The 14007-nt window shown below is 46.2% G+C and overlaps 1 protein-coding gene and 1 pseudogene across 1 annotated transcript; one reads left to right on the plus strand and one right to left on the minus strand.

Moving 5' to 3' along the window:
• Window positions 1-501: 501 nt before the first annotated feature.
• LOC140215184 (uncharacterized) lies at window positions 502-4686 on the plus strand. The gene is made up of 3 exons (XM_072285892.1): window positions 502-1180; window positions 1250-1421; window positions 2444-4686. Exons 1-3 carry the CDS (start codon window positions 733-735, stop codon window positions 2910-2912), a joined length of 1089 nt encoding a protein of 362 aa, XP_072141993.1. The 5' UTR covers window positions 502-732; the 3' UTR covers window positions 2913-4686.
• Window positions 4687-4923: 237 nt separating this feature from the next.
• On the minus strand, window positions 4924-8586 carry LOC126535563 (uncharacterized; annotated as a pseudogene).
• Between the last annotated feature and the right edge of the window lie 5421 nt (window positions 8587-14007).

The raw sequence follows: 14007 nt of genomic DNA on the forward strand, positions 1-14007 counted from the left end.
ACACGTACCAACTAGCGCCCCAAGCGGCCCCGGCACGAAGCTAGCGCGTTTTCAATGGAACGAGCGGGTTTTTCCGCGAATAACAAAAGCTGCAGGTCGATTATCGAGAAACGCAGGCGACAGACGTGTTCTGGAAGACAATCCACACGATCCAAATGCAGTGATCACGCTATGGCACGTAAGAATTTTGTTCCCACAGCGGTTAAAGGTTTAGCAATGGAAGCCTATGGAAACGACGAAAATTTGTACTCGATTTTCGAGGCACGAACGGTGCCTGTAATTAACCTACGACGTCTATCGTAATACGCAGTGCAGCGTATGTAGTCCGGAGACTCAGCTTTCGATTGATGCCTATCTCGACTCTCCACACATGGCGCAACACTGTTCCCAAAAGCATTTTTTGTAACACTGTCGTGAAAATTCACGTGGTATCTATAAAAACATGAGCGTACCACGGGGCGAAGCCTCGGAAGCCGTGGCGGAGTGGTAGAATCGCGCGCACCTTAAAGCCGAGACCACACGTACGCTTGCGGACGCGCGCTAGCTCGCGTTCACGCGCCCACGCATGCGCAGACAGTGCGGCATGGCGCGTACGCGTCGAAACGCGGCGTGATCTCGGGGAACAGCTCCGCTCTGTTTTCACGCGCTCGGCCTGCCTCGCGTCGACGCGCCTGGCCAGGCATGGCTACGCGGCTATGGCTTGGTACATGCTACTCTCAGTGAGGCCGATTTATGTCATGCAAGAAAGTGCTTCTTTTTCGATTTTGCAATGATATAACAGCTCTCAAAACAAAACAATTACGTTTACAAATATTGAGGCTTCAGCGTGGTACAGAAAGGCTTTCTTCTGGTAGATTTTGTTTGCTAGACCGGAAGTACATTTTCCCGCAGGGACCAATCACAAGGTGCTGCTTCCTAAACATCCTGTGGGTTGTAACTTTTGGCGCCAGTTTTGATAGCACCGCAATCGATTCGCGTACAAGTTGGTTCTTCATTCTGTGCGCGTACTACACAAGAATGGCAGCAGCGGAAGATATATACATCGATAACGAGCGCCTAATCTCCGCTGTAGAGGCCCGGACGTTTTTGTGGCTCTCTCGCCACAGGGACCACAAAAATCGACAGAAGAAAGCTGCCCTGTGGAGGGAAGTGGCAGCGATAGTTCTGCCCGGTGTGCAAGGTAAGCTTGCTTGAATGCTGCGCTGTTGCTTGAGAAATTTTCGTAAAATGGAACTAGTCTTTTGCACAGACGGTGTCACCGCCGTACAAAAGCGGTGGAAGTCGCTTCGCGACAAATTCCGTCGCTGTTACAATGACGCGACGTCCCAGAAGAGCGGAGCGGGAGCCGAGGAAGAGAGCGAATGTTCGTGGCCCTTCTTCGAGCTCCTGATGTTTCTCCGCGACACAATGGAAACAAGAGCGTAAGTTTAATGGCGTGTTATTTTGTCGCTTAGAGGAGGAGAACTCGTGCATCGCCTCACTATGTTAAACTGTCCTATTGGACTGCCGTTGTTGCGAGATTCACAATTTCATAAAAACTACGTGGATGATGATCAACGCAGCGTTGTTCGGTCCGCAAAAGTCGGACGAATTTCTAGCTCGCGTGTAGTTTATAAGCATGGCGAACCGCGCATTTCACTGATTGCCAAGAAATTCAAAGCACCATCCACGGCCTTCTAACATGAATTCTTCCATATGGTGCTTCTCACTCAGCCCAGTAGCTCTAGCGAGTGCCCACATTCAGTCCACTTGTACTAAAGCTGCAACATTGTAAGCAGTCGCGCAGACTCTTGGAAATCTCCCGAATTCCACACCTAGTGTGGAGAATCTCATTTGACTCCCTAGCCAAATGTTTTTCTACGACCAGCCAATCTTTTAAAGTGTGATGAATTCCATGTATTTTGTAACATCGGCTGTTAATGGATCAATTAACCTCAATAGATGGGACCTGTGGCTATAGCTAGTTTGTAAAGCATATAATTTCATCAAATGGCACTGTAATATTTGTTTAGCATGCATAAAATAATTCAGTGTACCATTTTCAGATAGAAATGTTACTGCACACAGCACATTTCTAAAAATTCAAAGACTCAGGTCACTTTAACATTGCATTTGCCAGCAGTGTAATATGGCTTATTTATGGGATAACAAACATTAGTTCTAAAGCATTAACTTTTTTCGGTAAGGAAGAGTCTTGTGTTCACTGAAATGTAGAATGTGCTACTACATGGAATGGCAATGTAAACTAGAATAAAAGTAAATGATGACGCTAAAGTGTTATGTGTATCCATGTGTTATTGATATCTTTGGGTGACCCCTTCAGATAAGGAGCACTTGTACAATTTAATTAATGAACTTTATTTTCACATTGCTTTTTGCATTATTTGAAATATGTACAGCCAAAAGTATCTACAATGAACATTTCTTTCTTCAAATGTATCAGCACATCAGGGAACTTCCAACTGCTGAGCCAGCAGGAGGAACCTGTCGGAGCAAGCAATAGCAACCTGGAGGAAGGGCCCACTGCCGCAGAGCTCTTTGACGACATGTGCCACTTTGGCAATGAGGAGTACGCGCACGTGTACGAGTTGGAGGGGCAGGAGAAGGAGGAGGAGGATGTGGTGGTGACAGAGGTGTCGGTGCCGCCAGCGGCAAAGCCTGCACCTCGTGCACAGGCGTCTTCAGTGACATCGTCCGGCACGCCTACGAGCAGGAAAAGAAAGGTAAATGCAGACGATTTGTTGGCGCAGCAGCTTCAGCGTGTCACCGGTGCTCTCGAAACAACAAAGCCGACAGATCACATCGAGCTGTTTGCAATGTCACTTGTTCCACTCATGAAACGAGTGAGAACGGAAAGACAAACGGACATGTATATAAAGATTTTGAATGTCATTAAGGAATTAACTGATTAATTTTTTTTTCTTTTTGTCATACTCGGCACCTTCTAACTGCAGCTTCAGAGTGCCGATCGCACGTTGGCAAAGAAAAGAAACAAAGGAGCAATGTTTATGCTATCTGTTCATTTTGCTCGTCCATGTGCTGTCTGCACCATGAAGGCACAGTGATACTACAAACCAGCACATCAAGGCAGCATGTTTTCCGAGTATGTTTGTTTTCTTACTTTTGTATACATACTTTTACTTTTAAATTTAATGTGTTGTTGACCCGTGCAATAATCTTCTCAATAGCCAAGTTATGGAAACCAAGAAAATGTCAGCAGTTGCTTATACTGCATTCCACCAGGTACTCATACTATTATTCTTTATTTTCTTTTTCAATGCGTTCAATTCTATATTACAGTATGTTGATCTCTCACTTCTCATATATTCACTCTTTATGTTCCGTCTTTTATTGTGATGCTGCATACTTTAACACATTGGATGCTTGTCACTAATACTTCATAAATTTTTTTTAGTTTTCATGTGTTCACTTTGCACTTATTTATGTGCTTTTGATGTTTATTGCTTACTTTTATTTTCTTGTTTCTAGTCGTCCTTACATAATGTCACACATTTTAACTGGTCAATTATTGCATGTGCCTTTCACCTGTGCAATACTCTTTTTGATAGCCCAGTTGTGGAAACCCAGAAAAGTGTGTACCTCCAGATACTCGTACAACCATAGTTATCATATTGAATTGTGTATTACTGTACTTTGATGCCTAATCTCTTATATGCTTGCTTTTACGTCCTGTTTGCTACTGCTTTATTGGGATGCTGCATTATGCATTTTTAACACGCTAGCTGCTTGTCACTGATACTTTTGTTTCAAAAAATTAAATTATGGGGTTTTACGTGCCAAAACCACTTTCCGATTATGAGGCACGCCGTAGTGGAGGGCTCCAGAAATTTTGACCACCTGGGGTTCTTTAACGTGCACCTAAAGGTACGTTCACAGGTGTTTCCGCATTTTGCCCCCATAGAAATGTGCACGCCGTAGCCGGGATTCGATCCCGCAGCCTCGTGCTCAGCAGCCCAACACCATAGCCACTGAGCTACCGCGGCAGGTACATTTATTTCGGCTTTTTAATGTTCTGGATAAGTTTTCATGTGTTCAATGCGCACTGGTCAGTGTTCAATTTTTATTTTCCCATTCCTAGTCATCCGTACATGATGTGATACATTTTAGCTTTTCAATGCATGCACGTGCCTTTCACCTGTGCAATACTCTTCTTGACAGCCAAGTTGTGGAAACCAAGAAAAATGCGTACCTGCAGATACTCGTATGGCTGTTTTTACCATAGTCCTTTGTGTATTACTGTACTTTGATGCCTCACCTCTCATTTGTTTGCTTTTTATGTCCTGTATTTCACTGCTTTACGCTGCATTCTCCATTCTTTAACATGCACGTTGCTTACCAATGATATTTTTATGCCGTTGTTTTGTGTTCAATTTGCACTTATTTATAGGTGCTTTTTTTTTCCGATTTGAAGCCCTCCTTACATAATGTGATATGTTCTACCTCATCAATGCTTGCACATGCAATACTCTTTGCAACAGCATAGTTGTGGCCTGCCACTTCAGGCAAACTGCGATGGAGCGAATGGGGAGTGCCAGTTGTATTCGCGGCAGCTTGGCTGGCCAGTACGGCCCTACCTGTCGAGCCAGCAGTAGCTGGGTATGCTTAAATAAATGTATTTTTTTTTGTGGTTGGAAATAAAATGTTTACGGTTTCGATAGTCATGAATACCACAGTTCAAGTCTATTTCTACTCCACATCAAACATCCAGTTACCATCAAGTAAGTGGACTACACACTTCACAACATGGATGAACAAAGTAATAACAAAAATTTTTTTCTTGCACAGGTGCCGCAAAATTGACACGTAAACAGCATGATTGGTAAGCCACAGTGAACAGCAATTATGAATGACTGTATGAAGTCACATTATGTGGCTTTTGCTCTTTCGAGGAAATGCTCACCATCATTGCAGCTGGTAGAACTGCTGCTCACGTAGACGCTTTAAAGCACCTTCTTTGGAAACACCTGCTTGGTGCCACTGCCATGGAACTTCACCGACTTTGCTGCAAAAATAGGCTGCGAAGAGGTTCCTGGCATGTGCAGCTTCACTGTCATAATTCCTTGATCGTGTCGACTGAAGGGGGGAAAACTGCTGCATTCTGTCGTCTCCCAACGCAGCTTGGATGCTTTCACGCTAGCGTCCTGCTACAAAGTTTCCAAACTTGTCCTCTTGATCTCTGTAATTGTCGGACTGTGGATTGAGTACAGTTAGGAAGTTATGCAAGACACAGGCAGCCTTGACAACAAAGTCCACGTTTGTGGGGAGCAAGTTGATGGTCCGCAGTAGGATCCGCCACCTTGCTGCTGTGATCCCGAACGCGTTTTCAGCACACCGTCTGTCGGAATATAGCAAACATTGAAATTCAAACTTCAGAAACATTTATTTTTAAAAAATGGTTAGAAGAACCTGCTCCCTTAGTCTGCCTTTTTGAGAAGACATGTTTACAGTAATGATACAAACAGACTGCAAGAAACCCAGTGTCAGAAGTACTATACATCTATTTTTCTTGCGGTATATTCATTCTTTGCGCAGTACTTGTGCCCTTTAAAGGGACACCAGAGAGAAGCTCTGAAGCAGTTCAGATTGTTCAAGTATTCTTCAAGACCTCTACTTTCATTGATTTTGCAATAAAAGGTTGATTATTAAAAGAGAGAATGACTGTCAGTGTCTCATTTTTGAATTTCACTATCTTAGTGCACCATACCTTGCTCGGCTCAACCTGTAGTTGAAGACTCTTCTTTCATCCTCAAGGTGCTTTGAAGGAAATGGGCGCATGAAGTCTTTTCTTAACTGAAAAGCTTCATCCCCAACGAAGACGTGGGGTACAGCTGTTGTAGTCCCTGGGAGCACGCCAAATGAGGGTATATTGAGGTCTCCATTGACAAGGGCCTTGCCAAATTCGGAGTGTTTAAATACGCCTCCGTCGCTCACGCGACCTTCAGCCCCCACATCAACAAGCACATACTTGCAACTGCTGTCAACGACAGCCATGAGGACAATTGAATATGTTCCCTGAAATAAAGCATCAGAGCAAGTGTCGACATTCACATGCAAACAGCAAATTTACGGCCACTGTCAGGCAATTTGAGTGGCCTTTTTAGCAAGCAAGGCTTGGTATTATTGTCACCTGTGTACTATCGTATAAGAAAGTTTACTGAAATGGCTGCAGAATGCAGGCAACTGCAAAAGCATCAAAGGATGCTCTGGATGTTAGTGAGTTGTCAATCGTTAAACTCAATAGTCTCCTTTCATACTCGTACCCCTCATATGCTTGAAGGTTAAGGAACCACGATACCTCATTTTATAACCATATGCCCATTTGCATTTGAGTTTTTTTTTTTGTACAGCACTACAATGCACTGTACATGGCACCTGACTTGTACTGCATGTAAATTGTAACATCTACAAACCACCTTCCTGGCAGAATTGCAATTACCAAAAGAAACAGCATCCTTAGTACATAAAGCAAATAAAATGAAAGCATAGCAGTTTACCTTGTAGTTGAAGTAATTACTCCCAGAATTTGGTGGGCATGTGATTGCTACATGTTTTCCATCGACAGCCCCCAAGCAATTAGGGACTTGCCATCGAGCTGAAAATCCTTCAGCAATCTTCTCCCACTCCTCTTGGGTTGGTGTCTAGAATAGTACGGCACTTGCCATTACTACTACTGGAAAAATCAGTGGCACACAATGCTCATATTGCTAGAAAGTGTGCAGTGTCATTTCAAGTGATAAACGTAATTGCTGTGTCCACAGGACCAAGCTCGGTGTAACAAACATTTATGCAGTAGAAGAAATGCTTTGCCTCTAATGTACCAAGGCAAAGTTGATTACCTAGTGTTTTGGTACTGCTTGAAGGCTGATAATTTTTTGATCAATTGGCAAACATTTTGCCCGCACTACCAGCAATCATCACAGTGCAGCAGTTATAAGTGAAGTGTAATGGCATACTTACTTGCATGAAATGATCCTTGAGGCATGCCCATATTGCTCGACATGTGCCGTGTATGCATTGCCTGGCAGTTTCAAGACCTACACGATATAACAGCGCTACTTGGCACATCTCCTGCCCTGATGCCAGGTAACTGTAACATGACAAACAAAACGAAAATTGCCCTCACGGACCAATCTAATTGAGAGGTTTTACGTGCCAGAACCATGATTTAATTATGGGCACGTGCCCCCAATGCACTGGACATCTGCATATTTACATTTTAACCCTCATGAACCAATACAAATAAAAATCATCCCATTTCTGCAAGCAACCACATAGTACATAAGAGATGTAAAATAGCAGGAAATTGCTGTTCCATACACAAACTGTGGGCCAGCATTTCCTAGCCTGAGAGACTGGGCCTTAGCCTGATAACTACCATGCTATGATTAACCTCCGTAACAGAAACACTTCATGGCAGCAGCCTATGCAGTTTCTTTAAAATATACAGCAAAGTATAATGCTAAAAAATGTAATAGCATTACGACTGTAGCAGCACATACATGGTACTCCACTGGTAAATAATTTCACTCACAATGTGGAATGTACTTCTACGAACCTCAATGTCATCGCCAGTCGCTCTGCAGGCTCCAAGGGCTCCCTGATGAACTGCTGTCGGGTCAGGTCCGCAGACACAAAGTTTAACAGCTTATCGAAAAGCTGCGGCGTCATTCTGTAGTACTTGCAGAAAAATCCGTGATCTCCTTGTCGCATGCGGCACACCTGCAATTGCCATGAAGAATGTCAACAATCATCCAGACATAATAGACGTGGCTGCGAATGGTCGCCTCATGTGTTAATGCATCGTATGTACCTGATCGCCAAGAGGGTGACCAGAGGTCATTTGCATCACTAAAACAACAATGAACTTGCTAAGCGATATAAAGGCGAGCAGAAAGCCTTACAGATTAACGACAATGGGGGCGAAATGACACAAAAAGAGCGCGTGCATATCGTCTTTTCAGCGCTGCACGTGTTTCTTAGCAATGACAAATTCAACCAAGGTCAGATACTGCATAGCGACACGACAAAACACTTCTGCGTAAAATGAGCAGAGTACCTACAGCTGTGTGGTAAAGTCCTTCTTGCTTTCGGGCCAAAAACACAGGTCGCACCCACCAGCGTCGCCGCTGCCTGCACCGTCGTTGGTCTCGTCTCCTCTTCATTATCATGAGCAAGAGTATCTGTTCCAGCAACAGTAAAAGCCTCGTACGAGTAGACACTGCGGGCATAATGTCGGCGGGATGCAGCCAGGGAGACAGCGATGACGTCTGACCGCACACACGAAACGCACGAAATCTGCGCAAGCAGTGCGCGCCCGTTCGCGCCATAAAAAACGCAGACGACGCGGAAAGGCGGGAACGCGGCGCTGTTGATAGCGTGCCAGTGCTGCTGCCACTTCATGCGAAGCTCATTATGTCGTGTAAGACAGCGCATTTTCGTTTCTTTTACGTTGGTTTATTAACTGTAAAATAATAAAAATGACGTTTATCACTATTTAAGCATTTTGCAGCACCGTCAATATTTCTGTACGAAACGATGTCTTCTCAACCGATTATGTGTGAGTGCGCAGGAGCGCGCGCTTGCGCGCGTACTTGTGGATGCAAACCGCCATTATTCGCGAGGCGCGGCAGGCGCAAGGCGCGCGGACGCGAGCTAGCAAGCGTACGTGTGGTCTCGGCTTTAGTCTGCCGTCGCGGTTGTCGCGGTTCGATTCCCGCTTCGCACTTTTTTTTTAAGCCGTATAGGGTGTAGTTTTATAGTCTGTCACTAGATGGCAGAAACACAAAATCCAATATTTGCTTTCGGTTCTGGTTTTGCAGCGGCGCAGTTTTTTTGTATTTTTTAGAAGCCGCATAGGACATAGTTTTACAGTCTCCCACCAGATGGCAGAAACACAAAACTCATGATCTGCTTTCGGTTCTGGTTCTGCAGTGGTTCTCTTGAAATATTATGTTTTCTATTTTTTCTTCCTAAAACATAGCAGTGTCGTGTTCATTTGTTAGGTCATCGCATTTATGAATATTTTATTCATTGGACATCATAACTAGAAGCTTGCGCATAGCTTTGTGTTATGCAAAAAAAAAAAAATACTTTAGGGCTTTGTAGCGTGGAACCTGGGAGAACAAAACGGCTATTCTTATTACGTTCTTTTGGAGGGTCCGTTTTCACGACTTTCGCCTGTCCTTAATGGCACGTACTCCGAGCGAATCAGGCCCACCTGCTCCACAATGCCACCCGGTGGCCAGTGCCATTCCTATGCAAGATTCGTGCGGAACAAAGGGTCTCCTAAGCTGAGTCGCTGCCCGAACGTTAACCATTTCTAAAGATTCATCCAAATAAGAAATGCATCAGCTAGGAGAAGACGTGCAGCGTGTGGATTAATAGCTACTGTTAATGTGTTCCCTACAGCCAAGTGGTATGAATCTGTAGGTGTGCCCGTAAGATATCCATTTGAATAAATGTCCCGTGCTGTGGCTGCCCCGGTCGCTCTACACAGAAGCTAGCTTGGCTAGCCGTCAGTATTTAGGATCAACACATGGCGTCGCTCGTTCAGTGCAGTCGCTTTTATTACGCAGCATTCGTTGGCGAGTACCTCAGCAATTTGGTAGCAAAATCGTGCAAAATCGTGTCTGTAACGCCAAAAAACTTGACGCATTTCCCATATGAATACATAGGTCTTCATAATAAGGGTTAGGGTGGCCAACTTGAAATTGGAAGTGCCATCAGCATAAATTTGGGCGTGATACAGGGATGGGCCAAGCTGAATTTGGCAGTGATATGGGAGTGGCCCAACCTAAATTTGGGGTGAAATGGTAATGAGCCAAGCTGAATTCGAGCCTGATATGGGGGTGGCCCAACCTAAATTTGAGGTGATATATGGGTGGGTAAGCCTAAGTTTGGGGGAATATGGGGGGTGGGCCAGCCTGGATTTGGGGATGATACGGGGGTGGGAGAACCTAAATTTGGTGGGATATGGGTAGTGGGACACCCTAACCATGGGGGTTACATGGGGCTGGGCGAAGCTGAATCGGGGGTGTAATGGGGATGGGCTAACCTAAATGTGGGAATGATTTGCGGTGGGCCATCCTAAATTTGAGGTGGTAGAGGGGTGGGCCAGGCTAAGTTTGGGGCTGATATGGGAGTGGGCCAACCTGGATTTGGGGATGATATGGGGGTGGGCCAACCTAAATTTGGGGTGACATTGGGACGGGCTATCCTGACCATGGGGGTGATGTGCGGCTGCGCCAAGCTGAATTGGGGGGGGGGTGATATATGGGTGAACTAACATTATTTGGTGTGTGATTTGCGGTGGGCCATCCTAAATTTGAGGTGATCGAGAGTGGGCCAGCGCTAGTTTGGGGCGGATATGGGGGTGGGCCAACCTCGATTTGCAGGTGGTATTGGAGTGGGCCAACCTAAATTTGGTGGTGTTGTGGAGGCAGCCCAATTTGTATTCGGGGGTGATATGGGGTTGGTCCTACCTAAATGTAGGGGCAACCTCGGGGTCGGCCAATCTGAATTTGTGGGCGATATGGGAGTGGGCCAGCCTAAATTTTGGGGTGTGCCGACTCGAAATTTGGACGTCGATTTATGGAAATTCGTGCGTGCATGCACCAACTTGAAAATTAGGGGTGGCCCAATTGAAATTTGGGATTGGGATTTGAGTTTAAGGCTGGGCGAAAAGAAAATATTTAAATTTGGGGGGTGGGCCAATTTAAATTTGAGGGTGTGCCAACTTGAAATTTGGGGGTGAGCCTACTTAATGTTTGGGGTGGGCCAATTGAAATTTGGGGGCCTGTTTATGAATAGTTAGACAACACCAGCGGTGTTTCTGCATCTTTTTCGTCATCGCAAAGTACGTACACTCGGCCCCAAAATATTACGGACCAAGAAATGTGAGAAAAAGCTGAATATTTCGGCAACCTCGCAGCGCAACCTGGTATTTGCATTTCAGGCCGCGACTATAGTATGCTAACAACATTGTCGTATACAGTTCTACTGGCTATTGCTACAGGCTGCTTCGGAATTAAACGTTTTCTGAGATCCCGTGGTCCGTAAACTTCTGTGGCCGGGTGTACATTAATAATTGTTAGCCAATACCCCTCAAAGTGAGTTACCACTCGAGCCTTCCCAGCCCACTGAGCTAATAATGTCACAGGAGTGCTCTCATCGTGACGACTGCGGCGTTCAATGTGGAGATCCACAAAAACAAATCGCAGACCGAGCTGACCATTTTCACACCAATGTCATCGCTAACACTACTCGCTCGTGCTAGACGCAACACAAGCTTACAACGATCATAATTCAACTTTCAATCGCACGCTAGTCGACACGTTCTCAGTGCACAATTTCGTCAATCATCTGGGTAGGAACCTTGCTGGATGTTTTACTGTTATGTTGGGTCATTTTTCACGAAAGCCTTCTCCCACAAAGAGAATGCATTATTGAGATTGACGAGGCAAGCTAGTATATAACTCATACGAAGGAAATGTATAAAGGGTTATAGTGATTTTTCAAAAAAAATATGTATAGGTAAATAAGATTTCAGATGGTATTATTTCGACCGGGCATGACAACGATTTCCTCCCGCCTGTCACAGTGCTTTGACTAAAAACCTAATAATTTTGCTCAAACGCGTTCCCCAATACTACATGCGCTAAATGTACAAAAGTGCGGTTCGTGGTCACAGCTTCAAAGCCAGTCCACTTTGTGTACTGTTGTTGATATTGTAGTAACGTGGAGTATTCCTCTTCATAAGAGCACAAAAAGAAAAAAAATATTACAGATAGCAGCTGAGCGCAAAGTACATTGGAACATCTGAAACCAGCAATTACTTTTAATTTGCGGGTTGGTCTTCTCTGCTGGTAGATTGCTGTCCGATCACTTCAACAAATTTTGTTTGTGTGCAACTGCAGCAAAAACAAAGATACTACCATTTCATTGCGAGGACCTTTATGCCCTTCACACGCACAAGAAGGACACCAGATAATTGACACTATCAGTTTATAAAGTGATATTGTTTTGCTAATTTCAGTGTAGCGTGGTGTATGCGAACGGAGTATTAGTATCAGTACAGTGTTAGCAGTAACAAGCAATTCGGTCTATATCATCCCCATGAGGCCAACTAGCCATTGTAGCGCTTTACTCTAGGCCAAGTGCTAAAAACTTGGTGTGCTTCGTCCTTTCCGCAGGTTGTCCATCCATTCTGTTATGGTGGCCAACAACGTTGTGTCCGTCAGGCTTCCTCCTCATTTTAGCTTCACCATCGCGAGAGTGGACAGAGAAAAGAAGCTTTCTTCACAATGAGCTCCAGCGGGGTTCCACCACTCGTAACTGCTGCAATTTGCATTAAGTGGCTGGGCATGCTAACTACATCCTTAGTTTCACAATGGCTAGCGCGCGCAGAAAAAGTAGAGCTGTGGTCGCTATCACTACCACGAACCCATGTCAATGCAGATGTAAGTACGTGGAGGGGCTGGGCATGCTAACTTCTGCGCTACGACCTGCCGCCGCCACCTCAGATTTTCTATGCATACCTGCTTCTTGTTCCTATCGCACACGCATGCAGGACAAACGTGGATAAGTAATTGGATTGGATTGGGAAAACGTTTATTGAGCCTGCAGTAAAGCGCGAAGGCGCGCTTCGGACGTGGCCTACGTCGTCATCGTGGCGGGTGCTCTGCGAGGATCACCGCTCGCCGTTGCCGGCTCACCAGGCTCCTGCCTAGCCAGCGCCTCGATGACCTGCTGGACGGCCTGTAGTTGTTTTTATTCGTCTTCGCTCCACGTTGCTTCCTCAAGCTGCGGCGGTATACGTCCTGAGTTAGCTTGGCTTGGATGTTTGGAGCAATCCTATAGCATGTGTCGATCGTGGCCTTCTCCCTGCAGCACGCTCTGCACTTGTCATGGGGGGGGGCGATTCTGGGTACATCCTGTGCAATAGCGTGGAAGCGTTCTCTTTGTAGTTGCCCGAACAGCACGGCCTGCGACCTGCTCGGCCCTTGGCAGTGTGGCGGGAAAAGACCGCGAGCCAGCCGAAAGCCTTGGTGAGTTCGTTATAGGTGGTCATCCGGTCTTTGGCGCTGAAACACAGCGGGAAGCCGGTCCCTTGGGCGCGGTCGGCTAATCCTCGTGCTCTGGCGTGTACCGTTTCGTTGCGATTGGCATGCTTCTCCGACGCTTGTCCTGCGTGCGCCGGGAACCACTTGATTCGAGTCCTCTTGTCGCGGTATGCCTGTCGGAGCAGGACGCGTGAGGCCATTGGGGCAATTCTTCCTTTGGCGTAGTTCTTCACCGCTTGTCTGGAGTCGCTGAGGATCATGTGGCATTCTCGGTCTACGATGGCCAGGGCGATGGCTATTTCTTCTGCTTCCTCCACTTGCTTGCTTGATGTGCTGGCGGTGTTAGGTATGGCCGGACGCCAAGGGCCCCGTGGGTGCTACGTCATCCCCTTCCCCTCTCATGGTCGGGGCCCGTGGGTGCTGCGTCATCCCCACGCTACCGGAGAGGTCACTCACCCGACGCTCTCCCCGGATTCGTCGAAGAGAGACGCACTCACCCGACGCACTCCCCGGATTCGTCGAAGAGAGATCATTCACCCGACCCTCTCCCCGGATCCGTCGAAAAGAGGATCGACATCCCCTTCCCCTCTCAACTTGCTCGGGGCCTGTGGGTGCTGCCTCATCCCCACGCTACCGGAGAGGTCACTCACCCGACGCTCCCCCAAAATTCGTCGAAAAGAGGATCGACTTCTCCTTCCCGTGCCTGGTATTGCAGGAGGAGGGGCCTTCTCTCTGTGTCTGTCACGTGTCATCGACGAAAGCAAGATTCCGCCCACACGATTGTAGAGAGCCTATTTAAGGGGCTCCGAAATATACTTCAAACTTTATTCTCTTCTTATTTTCTTTCAACTACCTTTGATTAAAAGTGCAAGTTTCGCACTAGCAAATCGTCTCGCCCTTGCTCGGTCGCCATGGTCCACCGGAT

The sequence above is a fragment of the Dermacentor andersoni genome, chromosome 1 (genome assembly GCF_023375885.2).
Source record: "Dermacentor andersoni chromosome 1, qqDerAnde1_hic_scaffold, whole genome shotgun sequence".
Classification (NCBI taxonomy): Eukaryota; Metazoa; Arthropoda; class Arachnida; order Ixodida; family Ixodidae; genus Dermacentor; species Dermacentor andersoni.

Excerpts from the sequence above, each read along its gene's own strand:
- LOC140215184 (XM_072285892.1), top strand. The coding sequence starts at position 733 with ATGTCATGCAAGAAAGTGCTTCTTTTTCGATTTTGCAATGATATAACA. Across the intron at positions 1,181-1,249 it reads AGTTCTGCCCGGTGTGCAAG|ACGGTGTCACCGCCGTACAA; the intron begins GTAAGCTTGCTT and ends TCTTTTGCACAG. Across the intron at positions 1,422-2,443 it reads GACACAATGGAAACAAGAGC|CACATCAGGGAACTTCCAAC; the intron begins GTAAGTTTAATG and ends CAAATGTATCAG.